Source organism: Melanerpes formicivorus, unplaced genomic scaffold, assembly GCF_026170545.1.
Source record: "Melanerpes formicivorus ecotype bairdi unplaced genomic scaffold, bMelFor1.0.p_v2 SCAF_166, whole genome shotgun sequence".
In the NCBI taxonomy this organism is placed as follows: Eukaryota; Metazoa; Chordata; class Aves; order Piciformes; family Picidae; genus Melanerpes; species Melanerpes formicivorus.
The window spans coordinates 70356-87301 of NW_027142518.1; the positions used below are offsets into that span (position 1 = coordinate 70356).

General features: G+C 55.2%; 1 protein-coding gene across 8 annotated transcripts in view; it reads right to left on the reverse strand.

Annotated features, from left to right (window-relative positions):
- The window catches only part of AP1S2 (adaptor related protein complex 1 subunit sigma 2), a 31125-nt gene extending 23832 nt beyond the window's left edge, over positions 1-7293 (reverse strand). For 3 of the 8 annotated variants that reach the window (XR_010991229.1, XR_010991228.1, XM_068169159.1), the window contains exons 1-2: positions 6969-7291; positions 5313-5491 (exon numbers count right to left, since the gene is read on the reverse strand). Coding sequence is in view for 4 of the 8 variants with exons in the window: in XM_068169159.1 (XP_068025260.1) it covers positions 5313-5491 (179 nt within the window). In the remaining 4 variants the exon portion in view is untranslated. Of the gene's footprint in view, positions 1-5312; positions 5492-6968 lie in introns of all 8 variants that reach the window. The other 5 variants (XR_010991230.1, XR_010991231.1, XM_068169161.1 and 2 more) reach the window with 4 other exon arrangements.
- Between the last annotated feature and the right edge of the window lie 9653 nt (positions 7294-16946).

Consider the following 16946-nt stretch of genomic DNA (forward strand, 5'->3'; position numbering starts at 1 on the left):
TGCTGCCCAGGGAGGTGGTGGAGTCACCATCCCTGGAGGTGTTCAAGAGGGGATTGGATGTGGCACTTGGAGCCATGGTTTGGTTAGTCATGAGGGGTGATAGGATGGACTTGATGATCTCTGAGGTCTTTTCCAACCTCACTGATTCTATGAGATCAGCTCCCTGCAGGCAGAGGAGAAGCTGCACATCCCACCAGGACCCTGGTGTGCTCCTGCTGGGTGAGAGGCCAGCTGCTGTAAGTCAGCCTGGAAGCTTCTCACTGGGTGAAGCTGCAGGCAGGCCCCAGGCCTGGGAGCAGCCACATCTCTCTGCATGCTCTGAGCTTCCAGCCTGAGCCATTCCAGGCTTCTCTTTCCCAGCCATTTCCAGTGCTGTAATTAATTCTGAAGGCAGGGCCTAAAAACCACCACCAGATCCCACTTGCACACAGGGAGAGCTTGCAGAGCCTGACTGCAGCAGAGCTGGGCTGCAAATGACAGCCAAGCTGCTTGAAAGGGCAGAGGGGCACTCAGGGGAGCACCTGTGCTTCACAGCTACCTTGGTTCTCCCCTTCCACAAAACTTCTACCTTCTAACCTTAGCAAAAGCAGAAGTGGTGAGAGGCCAGATCAGGCACTGCTCAGCCCAGGGCAGAGAAAGCAACAGCACCACTGAAGGGAAGCACCTTGGCAGCTTCAGACAGGCTGCTGACCTCTCCCAGCAGCCTCAAGAGAGGAGCCAAGGCATGGCCATGCTCAGGAAAAACTTCTGCCTCCTGAGGTGCTCCTGGTGCCAGGGGAACCCAAAACCAGCACAGAGAGTGCTGAGCAAGTTAAAACAACAACCCCAAGGCCCTAATTGACTGCAAGCACCACATTCAACCACTGTGACAGAGCCACTTAATCAACACCACAGGAACACTTCTACAGACAGCTGGCAGCTAAGAGGTGCAGCACATCCTGGGCTGCATCAACAAACACTGAGAGGATTCTGCCCCTGGGCTCTGCTCAGACCTCACCTGGAGCACTGCATCCAGCTCTGGAGCCCCCAGCACAGGAAGGACATGGACCTGGCAGGCAGCTCCAGAGGAGGCCCCAAAGATGCTCCCAGGGCTGGAGCAGCTCTGCTGTGAGCACAGGCTGAGGGAGCTGGGGGTGTTCAGCCTGCAGAAGAGAAGGCTCCAGGGGCACCTCAGAGCTGCCTGCCAGGAGCTGAAGGCATCCTGCAGGAAGGCTGCAGAGAGACTTTTGCTGAGAGGGGCTGGAGCCAGGCCAAGGGGGAATGGTTTGGAGCTGAGGCAGAGCAGGGTCAGAGTGGAGCTGAGGCAGAAGTTGTTGAGGGTGAGGGTGGTGAGAGTCTGGCCCAGGCTGCCCAGGGAGGCTGTGGCTGCCTCCTTGCTGGGGGTGTTGAAGGCCAGGCTGGATGAGGCCTTGAGCAGCTGAGTGGAGCTGAGAGGTGTCCCTGGGCATGGTGGGGAGCTTGGAGGAGATGAGCTCTGAGCTTCCAGGCTGAGCAATTCCAGGATTCGATTTCCCAACCATTTCCAATGCTACAAGAAGCAGTAAGCCACCCACTGTGATGGCTTTTACCACACTCACTTCTCTTTTCTTGCCCAGCTACAAGGGCTGAGGAGGCTGACCCAAGCAGCCTGCTCTCCTCAGAAGCATCAGAGGGCAGCAAAAGCCACTGGCTTGCCAGTGCTGCATTTGAGTCCACTCTGCTCGTACAGAAAAGGTACACCAGAGACCCTTGAGTGTGCTTCTGATAGTGCCAACCCTTCTGGAGCTGCAGTATCTAGGTCAGCTCTCTCTTACATGTTGACAGTAGAGGCACTCTGAAAAACAAGAGCAGCACATCACTTCCAGACTGCTAACAGCACTGTGCACAGGCAGCACTCACAGCAGCACTCTGCACACACTCCTGGAGCTGATGCTTCAGAACATTTGCACCAGGAGCCTCAGGCTCTTCCCACTAACAGTTCTGGCAAGTTCAGATGCTACAGGGCCTCTTGACACCAAAGCACCTTTGCAGTTTCACAGGCCACACAAAGCTCTCCCAGGTGCTGCTTTCAGCCACCCCCCCTCTCAGCAAGCTCTGACCATTCTGGTTGCCTGCTTGGGCTCATCCACTTTTGAGCTGTAACAGATCTCCCTTTCCCAAAGGGATCACAACAGTGGGTATTCATCACCTCTAATGATGGTGTGATGCCTGGAAGGAGCCCCACAAACCTGGAAGCTGTTTATTAGAATGGAGTTAACCAGGTTGGAAGAGATCTTTGAGATCATCCAGTCCAACCTATCACCCAGCACCATCTGATCAACTAAACCATGGCACCAAGGGCCTCATTCAGGCTGGTCCTAAACACCTCCAGGGATGGGGACTCCACCACCTCCCTGGGCAGCACATTCCAGGAGGAGGACACAGAGTTGCTGGAGGGAGGCCAGAGGAGGCCCCAAAGATGCTCCAAGGGCTGGAGCAGCTCTGCTGTGAGCACAGGCTGAGGGAGCTGGGGGTGTGCAGCCTGCAGAAGAGAAGGCTCCAGGGGCACCTCAGATATAGTTTTTCCTCCTGTGATGCCTGGAAGCAGTCCCACAAACCTGGAAGCTGTTCCTGAGTACAGGAATTTAAGCTCTCACCTCTTGCACTCAGTGCTCCAGGGATGTTTTACCCTAACAGAACAGGCCAAGAAAACACAACCAACCCACAGAAGCAAACCAAGAGCTGAGATGTTCCTTCTCTTGAGCATCTTCAGCAGGATTTCATAGGCTGACTGGGCCAGGCTGGTTTGCAGTGGAACAAGAGCCTGCAGTCAGCTGTACACAGCAGCAGTCGAGCAGATGGACTGCAGCCTACAGCCAGCCCCAAAGGGTCCCAGGTTCTTCTCCCAGCAAGTTCCTTCACGCTCCTTGGCCACAGGACCCACATCACACCACTGACACAGGTCACACCACCACAGCTTTCAGCAGCTCATTTGTGTCCAATCTCCACCAGCCCCCCAGGCACAAAAGAGCACACTCCTGGCTCAGGCTGGAAGGGAGCTCAGAGCTCAGCTCCTCCAAGCTCCCCCCCATGCCCAGGGACACCTCTCAGCTCCACTCAGCTGCTCAAGGCCTCATCCAGCCTGGCCTTCAACACCCCCAGCAAGGAGGCAGCCACAGCCTCCCTGGGCAGCCTGGGCCACACTCTCACCACCCTCTGCCTCAACAACTTCTGCCTCAGCTCCACTCTGACCCTGCTCTGCCTCAGCTCCAAACCATTGCCCCTTGGCCTGGCTCCAGACCCCCTCAGCAAAAGTCTCTCTGCAGCCTTCCTGCAGGATGCCTTCAGCTCCTGGCAGGCAGCTCTGAGGTGCCCCTGGAGCCTTCTCTTCTGCAGGCTGAACACCCCCAGCTCCCTCAGCCTGTGCTCACAGCAGAGCTGCTCCAGCCCTTGCAGCATCTTTGTGGCCTCCTCTGGCCTCCCTGCAGCAGCTCTGTGTCCTTCTGCTGCTGGGGACCCCAGAGCTGGAGGCAGGATTGGAGGTGAGGTCTGAGCAGAGCAGAGCCCAGGGGCAGAATCCCCTCTCCTGCCCTGCTGCCCACACTCCTCTGGCTGCAGCCCAGCACACAGCTGCCTGCTGAAAACCAATCATTTGCAGGCATTATTGCTGAAGGGAGCACACAAAGCATTGGGCCAAGCCTGCCTACATCTATGTCCAACAGGTTTTGAGAGGAGACTGTGAAGCAGAAGGGCAAATGGATGTTCTTCCAGCAGAGTTTATGCACTGCTCCTCCTCCTGCTTCCCCTTCCTTGCCCTAGAACAACAACTTGCATCAGGTGGGCTGGCAGCATTCCATGCACCCTGGTTAACTAGGAAGAGCTTAAAGCATCTCAATCTTTTGGGTTGTATTTGGTACAGGGAGATTGCAACAGCCCTTAGGGTAAGGCAGAAATTATTTACCCTCTCAAAGAGGAAAAAAAAAATGAGGTTTATAACTCCCTAGGGAAGGAAGAGGAGAACTCAGAAGTTCTACAGCAGTTGCTTTACCTGGAAGTAATGCAGCCTATCAAAAATCAGGGTGAGGATTTCCACTGCTCTTGGGAGGGGGGGAGGAAATTATGCTCACCCCACTACCCTGCAATGCATGATAAAGATCATCACAAGGATAAAACACTCCTAGATCAAAACAAAAGCAAAACAACAAGGAAGGAGCAAGTGAGAAGCGAAATTGTGGTGAAGGAAATGATGCTGCTGGAAGAACTGGGAGAGAACTGAGGGATGGAAGGGTTGCAAAGGAAGTTATGCCCCTAGGAAAATGAAGGAGCAAGTGAGAAGTGAAACTGTGGTGAAGGAAATGATGCTCCTGGAAAAACTGGGGGAGAACTGAGGGATGGAAGGGTTGCAAAGGAAGTTCTACTGCTAGGAAATGAAGGAGCAAGTGAGAAGTGAAACTGTGGTGAAGAAAAGGAAGCTCCTGGAAGAACTGGGGGAGAACTGAGAAACTGAGGGATTGCAAAGGAAGTTCTACTTCTAGGAAAATGAAGGAGCAAGTAAGAAACCAAAATCATTGTGAAGAACAATAATGCTCCTAGAAAAATAAGGGAATGCTGAGAAATTAAACCATTACAAAGCAAATTATACTCCTAGAAAGACAAAAAAAAAGATAGGGAACAAGTGAGACATCAAACTATCATAAAGAAAATCACCCAGTGCTCCCAGGAACAGGTAAAGCTCCAACTGCCATTAGGAGAGATGCCTCCAGGTATTCATAGCCAAAAAAATAATGGATTAAAATAATTGAAACAAAAATAAGGGGGGGGGGAACTTCCTCACTTCTTTGAGCTTTTAAAAGCAAGTTCGATTTTAAGGCTGATTTCTGGAGCCAACACTTGCACCGTCGAGTTGTTTCACCTCTCCCCCATCAAACCCTCATCTGTGTCCACCCTTAGGTGCTGTGTAAATCCAGAGCTCCCTCCCAACTCCTTATGAAAGCAGGAGGGGAAAGCCCTCGTTTCTTTTCTCCAGCGCGCTGCTGAAGGCGTGAGTGATTCCCCCACACACCGCCGATGCCTGCTTGGTTATCACATGAGATGCGAGGGGAAGAAAACCACCGAACAAAAGTCAGTCTAGTCCGCTGCAACACCAGCAGAGGGGAAGGGGGGTGGGGAAAAACGCCAACAAACCACCCAAACCAACCCCCAGCAACGATAAAACAAACTCCCACCCACAATACAACAAACCCCCAGCAACAATGCAACAAACCCCAACCGAATCACCCCGCGTTGTTTCCTCGCCGCTCGTTGGGGCGTGGGTGATGGATGGCCACTTAGGGCGTTAAGCGAGACAGAACAACCTTTTGTAGACGATCTTCAGGTCTCTCCACTCCAGGAAGCTGCACATTTTGGGCTTGCGAGCCAGCACGGTCTGAACGAGTTCCCTTGTGATCTTCTTCTTCTCTTTGTCGGATAATGGGACATACCACTTCTGGAGTCTCAGCTTCCCCTGGCGACTGAAAAGCAGCATGAACTGCATCTGTTAAGTTCGGAGAAGGGGGAAGACAAAAACAAAAGCAACCAGAAAATAAAATTAAACTCAATCTCTTCGTTCTAAAAGAAAGGGGAGAGGGGGGGAGGGAAATCTATGAGAAGAAAACCCAAGCAAACCCCTAACCCAAACCCCTAACTCCATGGTGGTGGTAGATGGCACGGCAGGGATGGAAGCACCAACACAAAGGATTCCGATCAACAAGGGCTGGCAGAACACAACAAAACGAAATAGCTGGGCACAGCAAACAAGTTTCAGACACCTCTGTCAGAACCCCCCAGGCTGGAGGCATACAAGTGCCCGACCGCTGCGGCCAGCACCGCTCCGTTCGCATTTGCGTCTACAATAGAAAATGACCCCCAAAAAGAGGAGAAATCAACAACAGCCACGAAAAAAAACAACACACTAAAGCACAGCAGCCTCCTCCCAACAGCCAAACTCATCCCCGATTCGGCGGACCGCAGCCTTACACAGCAGGCGCAGTTTGCGCTCCAGATCCTCCTGCAGCGCGTCACAGGATAGTTCCGAAGGCATCAAACCCGCCGGCGGAGAGCCGCGGCGCACAGCGGAGCCTACCCTGCTCTCTCTCTCTCTCTCTCCCTTCACACACACAAAAGGAGCGCGGCTCCAGCGCTGTCCCTGCGCTCCTCTCACCCAGGGCTCGCTTCCTCCCAGCCAGTGATGCTGCAATTATGCTTTCAGAGGAACTTGCGGGCTCCGCTCTCCGGCTGCTCTAACGTTAAAGGAAACGGCTTCTTCGCGCCCCCCCCCCCCCCCCCCCCCCCTTTTTTTTTTGTTCGTTTCTTCGTTCTTCTTCCTTTTTTCGCTCAAAGTTGCATCGGGGTTGAGCGAGGAAGTTTCCCCAAGCGATATGATCGACGTGAAAACGGGCAAGAGAGCCCAGCCCTGCCTTGCCCTGGGTGCCAACTCCACCGAGCAGCAGCGGCGGCTCCGCAGCCCAGCGGTACCGACCCCCTCCGAGCCCGCAGCCAGCCAGGGCCGCCACAACACCACCGGCTCCCCGCCGAGCGGCCCCGAGCGACCCCTCCCCGGGCGGCAGCGGTCTCCCCGCACCGCGCCACGGCCCGCACCACCGAAGGGCGGCCGCAGAGCCGCCAGCCCGAGCCGAGCGGAGAGCGGCGCCCGCTCCCTCTCGCCCAGCTAGGGGCGGCCGCCGCCTGTCCCAGCGCGGGGGGCAGCGCTGCCTCCGGAGCTGCGCCCAGCTCTCCGCAGCCCGTCCGGACATTAGAGGGTGATGGCAAGCGGGACAGCCGCCGGCTGGCAGCCCCTCTCCCTTCCTTCCTTCCTCCCTCCCTCGGCTGCTACCAGGGCAGGCTAGAGAGGAGGGGTCCTGCAATCCCGGCGCAGGGAGAGACCCCACCACGTCCCGTCACGCCTCACGGCAGGCTCCGCGTCCCGGCGCGGCGAGCGAGGCGAGCCCCGTCCCCTAGGCTGCTGTGCTCACCGTGCCCCGGGAGGGGAAGAACGAAGCGGAGGAGGAAGAGGAGAAAGCGGCAGCAGCAGTACCGCTACCCAGGCTGTTGTTGTTGCTGCTGCCGAGCAGGACTGAGAGGGAGGCAGCGGCCGCCGGCTCGGCACCGACGTGAGCGCGCGCGCGCGCTCCTCAGCGGCCGCTCCTCAGCGGCCACCCCCCCGCCAGCCTTCCTCCCCCCACCCTCTCTGCCCGGGCAGGGCGGGGCAGCACCGGGGTCGTGGACACCGCTGAGCAAAGAGAAGGAGGCAGCCCCGGAGGATGCGAGCCGGTGGCGCTGCCGTTTCTCCCCCCGCCAGACCTCCTCTTTCCCCTCCTAACCAAACTTTATTAGCTCACGGCGGCGGGGGGAGTCGGGGGAGTCAGGGGGTGAGAGGGAGACGGGGGTTGGGGGGGGGAGAAGCAGCCGCCATAGTGTTGCTGGTAAGGGTTTTGGGATGGGCGCATGCGCACTGCGGAGAGGCGTCCGGGGGGAGAACGGAGGGAGCTCTCAGCCAACCAATCGGCGAGCTCAGCGGGGCGGCGTTGGCCTATGAGAGGAAGGAAAAGGAGGCGCAGGAGGGGCCGGGACGGTAGGCGGGGTTAAAGCCCCCAATCCGCGTGGCCCGAGTTAGGATAGGACAGCAGCCGGCTCGGCAACAACCAACCAGAGAGCGCGGCGCAGGTAGCGGTCCGCAGGGCGGCCAATGGGGTGGCGCGGCACGGAGCCGGGGAAATGACATCAGTCAAGAGGGGCTCCCGGAGGGGGCGGGGCGGGCGGAGTGCGCCTGCGCAGCGCCGTGTTTCCCTCCAGCACGTGGGGGCCCCGCCCGGGGCCGCCGTTGGCTGCGGCTTGCGGGGCGCTGGCATAGGGCATGCGGGGAGCTGGGAAGCTGCTTTCCGCTTCACCTTGATTGCGAGCGGCGATTAGATTCGCAGCCTAAGCCGCCAAAAGGCGGCTTAGGCTGCGAATCTAATCGCCGCTCGCAATCGGTGTTGTGTTGTGCAAGCGAAGAGGCTTTCTGTGCTCATCTCTTTATGGTTTCATCCAGTGAAAGAGAGGCTTTGTTCCGTTGGGTTTTTTTCTGCTACTTGGCTGGGTTTCTTCAGGCTTTAACCTGAAAGCTCTGGGTCGGAACCACTCTGCCACAAGCGGCTTTAGATGGTCTAAGGTGTGAGAGAACACCTGGGGTGTGAGGCATGGTGGAAATGTGCCTTGGCAGGTGAAGCTTTCTGCCCTCATCATCCTGTTCCTGCCTCCTCCTCATGGTTCCAGACAGGGGATAGAGTTTTCTCCAGCCTGCCCGGATTGCCATTCATGTGCTCAGTTTTAAACTCACTTCTCTTATTATAAGCAATCACCAAGTCAACCAGGTTAGAAGAGACCTCCAAGAGGTCCCTGGAGGTGTTTGCAGCCAGGCTGGGTGTGTCTTTGAGCATCCTGCTGTAGCGTGAGGTGTCCCTGCCCATGGCAGGGGGGTTGGAACTGGATGATCCTTGAGGTCCCTTCCAACCCTGACAATTCTGTGACTCTATGGATGGATGCTGGGGCCAGGGCACTGAGGGCTGATGAGCAATTGTACCTATGATTCCATGATCATCAAGTCCAACTGATCACCCTGACCCCTAGACCACCAGGGGAAGATGCAAGCCCATGGCAATTTCTCCAGCTTCCTGCAGTCCTCCCATTCCCAGCTCTGTGTTCCCATCTCTTCTCCTGTGCTGCACTTGAGCTTCATGCAGGGCAGTGCCAAGGAGGCTGCTTTAGGCTGTGCAGGTGATGCTGCTGCTAGAATGCAGGAGCAGGGAGGTCGTTCTCCCCCTGTGCTCAGCACTGCTGAGGCCACACCTTGAGTCCTGTGTCCAGTTCTGGGCTCCTCAGGTTAGGAAAGATGTTGAGCTGCTGGAAGGTGTCCAGAGAAGGGCAACAAAGCTGGGGAGGGGTCTGGAGCACAGCCCTGTGAGGAGAGGCTGAGGGAGCTGGGGTTGCTTAGCCTGGAGAAGAGGAGGCTCAGGGGAGACCTTGCTGTCTCCAACTCTCTGAAGAGAGGTTGTAGTCAGGTGGGAGTTGGTCTCTTCTCCCAGGCAGCCAGCACCAGAACAAGAGGACACAGTCTCAAGCTGTGCCAGGGGAGGTTTAGGCTGGAGGTGAGGAAGAAGTTCTTCCCAGCAAGAGAGATTGGCCATTGGGATGTGCTGCCCAGGGAGGTGGTGGAGTCCCCATGCCTGGAGGTGTTTAGGAAGAGCCTGGATGAGGCACTTGGTGCCATGGTTTAGTTGATTAGATGGTGCTGGGTGATAGGTTGGATTTGATGATCTCAAAGGTCTTTTCCAACCTGGTTCATTCCAATCCTATCCTATCCTATCCTATCCTATCCTATCCTATCCTATCCTATCCTATCCTATCCTATCCTATCCTATCCTATCCTATCCTATCCTATCCTATCCTATCCTATCCTATCCTATCCTATCCTATCCTATCCAGCAGCTGGGTGGGTTTCAGGGCTGAGTACCTGGGTCAGGGGGGCAGGGGAAGCCCTTTCTGTTTGCACTTCAGCAGCCTCGCTGCCGTTTGGGCTTTCTCCCCGCTGCAGTGTGTGCTAATTGCCCTTCTTTGTACTGACTGGGGCGTGTTTTGTGCCTGTAAAGAAATTAGCCACTTACCCCCAGAACCAGCAATACACTGAACTGGCTTTAATCATCACACTGATAAGATAAATACCAGGCTGAAAACAATGGAATGCTGGCCTCTGGGCATTCCACCCTGCCCTGACAATGCAGATGGCATCCAGTCTAATTTTAGGCACCACACAGAGAGTCTTCTGTTCACCAGAAGCCTTTGTTTATTGTTTTACAGCTCTAACAAGATGGACTTCTAGGAATGGGCTCAGTGTTTGGGCTTCTCAGCCACGAGTGATAACGGCTTGGTTGATTAGGGAGGGATTGTTTTATATCCTATGTTTGCCAACTCCATTTTAGGTGTAAATCAAGGTATATCCAGTGACCATAAGGCACCCCCAGGCAAGAGTTTGCACCCTAAGTTATGTCCAGCAGGACTTTAGGTGTGGAAGAGAGCTGCCTGGAGCTGAGCAGAGAGGCAGGGTGGGAAGGATGAAGCCTGAATCAAATGAGATTAAGTTTTCATGGATTTACCTGCTGTGACTTCTGTCATTTCTTGGGGGGGAGGGGGGGGGGAGGGGGGGAGGAGGTTGGTTGATTGGCTGCTCTGTGTGGTTGCTTGCTTGCTTTTTGGCAATACAGAATCACACAGGATCACAGAGTGTGAAGGGCTGGAAGGGAGCTGCAGAGAGCAGCCAGACCCAGCCCCCTGCCAGAGCAGGAGCACCCAGGGCAGCTCACACAGCAACACAGCCAGCTGGCTTTGCAATGCCTCCACACAAGGAGACTCCACAGCCTCTCTGGGCAGCCTGCTCCAGGGCTCCAGCACCCTCACCATACACAAGTGTCTCCTCCTCTTGAGGTGGCACCTCCTGGGCTCCAGCTTCTCCTTGCTGCTCCTTGTCCTGGCACTGGACACCACAAAGCAGAGCCTGGCACCTACACCCTGACCCTCAGATACTGATAGACATTGGTCAGATCCCCTCTCAGCCTTCTCCTCTCCACACAGCCCCAGGGCTCTCAGCCTCACTCCACAGCAGAGATGTTGAAGTCCCCCAACCATCCTGGTAGCCTCTGTTGGACTCTCTCCAGCAGATCCCTGTCTTGCTTTGGGGAGCCCAAATCTGGACACAGCATTGCAGGAGTGGTCTCAGATCCCCTCTCAGCCCTCTCCTCTCCACACAGCCCCTGGGGTCTCAGCCTTTCTCCACAGCAGAGATGTTCCAATCCCTTCATCATCCTCATGGCTCTCCCTTGGACTCTCTCCATCAGGTCCCTGTCTCTCTTGACCTGGGGAGTTCAGCACTGGACACAGCATTGCAGGAGTGGGCTCAGCAGGGCAGAGCAGAGGGGCAGCAGAACCTCTCTAGCCCTGCTGGCCACACTCCAAGATTCTGTTTGCTCTCTTGGCCACAATGTTCCAGGCCTCTCACCATCTCTGTAGCCCTTTGCTGTTGTATCTTCACCCTCTGAAGTATCATTTCTTGCTAATTAGGGTTTGGGGTTGGGTTTTCAGTGCATGGAAGTGGCACAGAAGATGTTTTGTTGCTCAAGAGAGGAGCTAATTGCTTTCACTTCAAACCACAGTGGTCAGATGCTGGTCTGATGGCCCAAGGAATGCAGCAGGGTGCTGGGAAGTTCATGGTGGTGCCCTGTGCTGTAAGGCACTGAAAGGAAGAGTTAATAACTGTGATGCCTCAGCCAGGTAGGGAGAGACTTCAGAGCACATTGATGCAAACTTCCTTTGAAGGAGAGGGAAGTGCCCAAACACTGAGGGGATAATCTTGAGTGCAATCACACAGCACCTGCAGACAAGGAGACTCCACAACCTCTCTGGGCAGCCTGCTCCAGCCCTCTCACACCCTCACAGCCAAAAAGCTTTCCCTCCTCTTCCCCTGGCACCTCCTCTGCTCCAGCTGACACCCAGTGCCCCTTGGGCTGTCCTTGCACATCCCTCAGCAGAGCCTGGCTGCCTCCTCCCCACACTGCCCTGCACATCTTCAGCCCCAGCACTGAGGGCAGCCCTCAGGCTCCTCTGCTCCAAGCTCCAAGCCCCAGCTGCCTCAGCCTGGCCTCACAGGGAGATCTTCCACCTCGAGTATGTAGCTGGGTAGGGGCTTATCCTAGAATTAAGAAGGCAAACACCCTGGCATGCAAATCTGGAGCCCCTAACAAAAATGTTGTGGTGTTTTCACTCTTAGCCAAGCTGCTGGGTGAATCAAAAGGCCTTTATAACATGAGCTATTGGTTAATTCCAATGGAAAACAATGACTACTTTTAAACAGCTTTTTTTGGATCTATTTTTTGTTCAGGAAAGCAGCCCAGTAGATAGTAAACAGAAGCTTTGCTCCAGCCTGCCTTTCCACCATCTCAGCACCTAAAAGAGGAGGGCAGCATCCTTTCAAAGTGCATAGGGTCAGGGGCAATGGATTGAAGCTTGAGGAGGGCAGATTAAGACTAGAGAGGAGGAAGAAATTCTTCCCAGTGAGGCTGGGGAGACTCTGGCACAGGCTGCCCAGGGAGGCTGTGGCTGCCTCCTGCCTTGGGGTGCTCAAGACCAGGCTGGATGAGGCCTTGAGCAAGCTGGGCTGGTGGGAGGTGTCCCTGCCCATGGCAGGGGGGTTGGAACTGGATGATCTTTGGGGTCCCTTCCAACCCAACCCATTCTCTGAGTCTCTGGATGCTGTTTCTTTGCAGACCTCCACTAAAGCAGGCAGGGGATGTATTGCTAATTTATCTTCTAGATGCTCAATATCAGAGTCCATTTCCATTGACTGAATAACTGTGGAGTCATTAGGAAGGCAATAAGAACTGAGTTAGTAGCCTTGGAAGTGATTACTGCTACATTCCTGCCTCTTAAGTCCCCAAACAGGATGCTGTGCTATTACAGGCAATTCCCTGCCCTGATGGACTGTCTGAGTGTTGGCCAAGCTCTCAGTGCTCCATTATGATTCAGGCACCACAACTGATCTCAGTGGAACCCAAGCAAGTCCACACCAGGCCATAAAAGGAAGTTTTCATTGCTGTGCTGCTGTCTTTTAAGTGGAGCTTGGTCTCTTGATGAACCACTTTGTAGTGCAGTATGGAGGCCTGGTTCCATAGAACCATGGAATGCTTTGGGTTGGAAAGGAGCTCCAAAGGGCATCCAGTCCAACCCCCTGCACTCAGCAGGGACATCCTCCACCACAGCAGCTTGCTCACAGCCTTCTCCAGCCTCACCTTCAACAGCTCCAGCCATGGAGCCTCAGCTCCCTCCCTGGGCAACCTGTGGCAGTGTTGCAGCAGCCTCCTGGGGCAGAACTTGTTCCTCACAGCCAATCTCCATCTGCTCTGCTCTCCTTTCAAACCCTTGCCCCTGGTGCTGTCCCTGCAGGCCTTTGGGCACAGTCCCTCTGCAGCCTTCTTGGAGCCCCTTCAGGTCCTGGCAGGCTGCTGTGAGGTCTGCCTGGAGCCTTCTCTTCTGCAGGCTGAACACCCCCAGCTCCCTCAGCCTGTGCTCACAGCAGAGATTCTCCAGCCCCTGATCATCTTCGTGGCATCCTCTGACCTGCTCCATCAGGTCCATGTCCTTCCTGTGCTGAGGGCTCCAGAGCTGGCCCCAGCCCTGCAGGTGAGGTCTCCCCAGAGCAGAGCAGAGGGGCAGGATCCTCTCTCTCCAGCTCTGGCCACACTGCTTTGATGCAGCCCAGGCTGCCCTTGGCCTTCTGTGCTGCCAGTGCCCATTGCTGCCTCCTGCCCAGCTTCTCCCCCCCAGCACCCCCAGGTCCCTCTCTGCAGGGCTGCTCTCACTCTCCTCATCCCCAGCCTGGACTGATCATGAAGATTGCTCTGGCCCAGGTACAGGATCTTTAAATTCCCTTCCAGCCAAACCCCTTCTATGAATCTATGAAGTCTGCTCTACCATAGCTCAGAAGGTGCTGCCTCTTGCACCATGGAGATAATGCAGCTTCCAGCTGCTGACTTGCCAGGCCTGCTGTGGTGTTTGTGTCACCAGGACCTGCCAAAGCATGTCTCCTAATTCCCAGCAGCCAGAAAGTTCATGGCAGCTGGGTGGAGACAGAGATGCTGACCTGCAACTGCAATGTTCCATGCTATAATCAGACTCCTAAATCTCCCAAGCTTCCACACTAATCCCTCAGTATTACACTAAGCTTTCCTTTCAAATACCTCTGGAAAACTCAACAAAGCTTCCTCTGTTATTTGAAAGAAAATACCTTACCAGATCTGCCCAGTCCTTGCCACTACCAGCTAAGGACACCATGGTCTGCAAGGTCACTCTCTGTTTGGCTGAACCACAGAGTGCCAGGGGCTGGAAGGGAGCTGCAAAGAGCAGCCAGGCCAAGCCCCCTGCCAGAGCAGGAGCACCCAGGGCAGCTCACACAGCAACACAGCCAGCTGCCTTTGCAATGCCTCCACACAAGGAGACTCCACAACCTCTCTGGGCAGCCTGCTCCAGGGCTCCAGCACCCTCACCATACACAAGTGTCTCCTCCTCTTGAGGTGGCACCTCCTGGGCTCCAGCTTCTCCCTGCTGCTCCTTGTCCTGGCACTGGGCACCACCAAGCAGGGCCTGGCAGCTGATTGATCAGATCCCCTCTCAGCCTTCTCCTCTCCACACTGAACAGCCCCAGGGCTCTCAGCCTTTCTCCACAACAGAGCTGTTCAAGTCCCACAATCATCCTTGTAGCTTTTGTGTGACTCTCTCCAGCAGGTCTCTCTCTCTCCTGAACTGGATAGCCCCAAACTGGACACAGTGTTCCAGGAGTGGTCTCAGCAGGGCAGAGCAGAGGGGCAGCAGAACCTTCCTAGCCCTGCTGGCCACACTCTTCTGTATGCTCCCCAGGACCCCACTGGCTCTCTTGGCCACCAGGGCACATTGCTGTCCCATGCAGAACTTGCTGCCCACCAGCACTCCAAGGTCTTTCTCCAGGGAGCTGCTTTCCAGCTGGATGACCTCCAGTCTGTCCTGGTGCCTGGGGTTGTTCCTGCCCAGGTGCAGGAGTCTACACTTACTGAATCTCATGAAGTTCCTGTGTGAGCTGCCCTGGGTGCTCCTGCTCTGGCAGGGAGCTTGGCCTGGATGCTTTCTGGAGGTCCCTTCCAGCCCCTGGCACCCTATGATGCTGTGATTCTTCTTCTCCCTGTCAGGAAGAGGATGAAACTGGGGCAGCCAAAGGCCAGTAACCATTTGCCCCCTGATTTGAAGGGCTAGAGGAGAGTTGAAATGATGCAGAAGTTTCATGCTGGCTGTATCCACATATGAGAAGAGGTTTCCCTTGTGGACTGCCTAAACTCCCTCTGTGGCCCTCACTCTGTAAAGCAAATCCTTGCAGTGCCAGCCTCATCCTAGCCTGGAGCTGCTACACAGCAATTGCAGCAAACATTTGCCAGGGGCATGTGAGCCTCAGCTGATGGAGCCTGTGCCTGGGGTCTCTAGGGTTTGAAGGGTTTCTGAAGAGCTAAGGAGCACAGGGAAGGAGTGTGGTAAAGCACCCCAGGAGATGTGGTGGGTGAGGAGTGTGGTGTTATGAACAAAATCTCTCTAAACAGTTCAGAGAATGGCTTGGGCTGGAAGGGACCTTCTGAAGATCACCCAGTACCACCCCCCTTGCCACAGGCAGGGACACCTCCCACCAGCCCAGCTTGCTCAAGGCCTCACCCAGCCTGGCCTTGAACACCTCCAGGGAGGAGGCAGCCACAGCCTCCCTGGGCAACCTCTTCCAATGCCTATAAGAAAGGAATTTCTCCTAATATCCAACCTAAACCTCCCCTGCTGCAATTTCATTTGCTTTAGGATCCTTCCCTATTCCAGTGGGTCATTAGTGGCAAGCAGACCTCATTTGCTCTTTGTCTTTAGGGTTTGACCCTATTCCAGTGGATCATTAGTGGCAAGCAGACCTCATTTACTCTTTGTCTTTAGGGTTCTACCCTATTCTTGTGCATCATTAGTGACAAGGAGACCTCATTTTACTCTTTGTCTTTAAGGTTCTACCCTATTCAGTGGATCATTAGTGACAAGGAGACCTCATTTACTCTTTGGCTTTAGAGTTCTACCCTATTCCAGTGGGTCATTAGTGGCAAGCAGACCTCATTTGCTCTTTGGCTTTAGGGTTCTCCCCTATTCCAGTGGGTCATTAGTGGCAAGCAGACCTCATTTGCTCCTTGGCTTCAGGGTTCTCCCCTATTCCAGTGGGTCATTAGTGGCAGAAGGCCAGCAGAAGGCTGAGCTGCTTGCTGCAGTCAGAAGGCCAAGGCTTCAGGGGTGCAGAGTGTGCTGTTAGCAGGGAGGAATCCTTTGGCAGGGAGTCCATTCTGCTGCACAGTGCTTGCCCTGTGGAACCTACGACCCTGATTACCAACTCATGGATGATTGTAATGCATCCTGACAGCTTTCATAAGCACTGCAGTCATCTGGAAGCAAAAAAAGAGAGAGAGAGAGAGAGAGAGATCATTGGTTTGTGCAAAACACCAGCAGCCATGCTCCTGTTGGGTTTAGCTCTCCAGTGGGAGAGGAGCGCTTGGACCTTAAACAAAACCAATAATCAGGAGCTGTTCCTGCTGGATTACAGCTCCCCAATCTGTTTAGAAGTCATGTTCAATAAGAGGTAACAACTCAATGCAGAGCAGCCACAAAAGGGGGAGGGGGGGAGGGGAGAATGATGTCTCAAGTGTGCAGCCCTCGCTGTGTTGGTGGAGCTATAAAGTCATCTCGTGGAGCTGAGCCGTCGGCAAGCAGCGCTGCGGCAGCACAGCCTGGCCCCCCAGAGCCTCCTGGCAGCTCCTCACCGTGTGTTGAGCACTGCCCCTCAAAGGTGAGCTGCTCTCCCAGCACCTTCAGCTTAGAGGCACTGGTTGTTGCTGCCAGGAAAGGACTCAGGCCTGAGGGTGGGCAGCTTGTACTTCCCTGGCGTGCTGTGGTGCAAAATGAGAGCAACCCTCAGCTAGCAGCACTGATTCTGGGAGCTGCTTGAAGAAGGACCCAGCAGCTGATGTCTGCTACCATCTCCCTGACATGTTTCCAGTAAGCAACTGCTGGGGAAGCAAAAGAGAGATTCACAGCTTCACAGGTTGCAGTGTGTTGGAAGGGACCCTCCAAGGTCACCTTGTCCAACCCCCTGCAGGCAGCAGGGACACCTCCAGCTAGAGCAGGCTGCCCAGGGACACATCCAGGCTGAGCTTGAATGGCTCCAGGGATGGAGCCTCAAGCACCTCCCAGGGCTTTTTTCAGTGTCTCACCATCCTCATTGTGCAGAACACTCTCCTGATGTCCAACCTCAATCCAGATTCAAACCCTTGCCCCTCGTCCTGTCCCCACAGCCCCTTCTGCACAGTCCCTCCCCAGGCTCCCCTCCC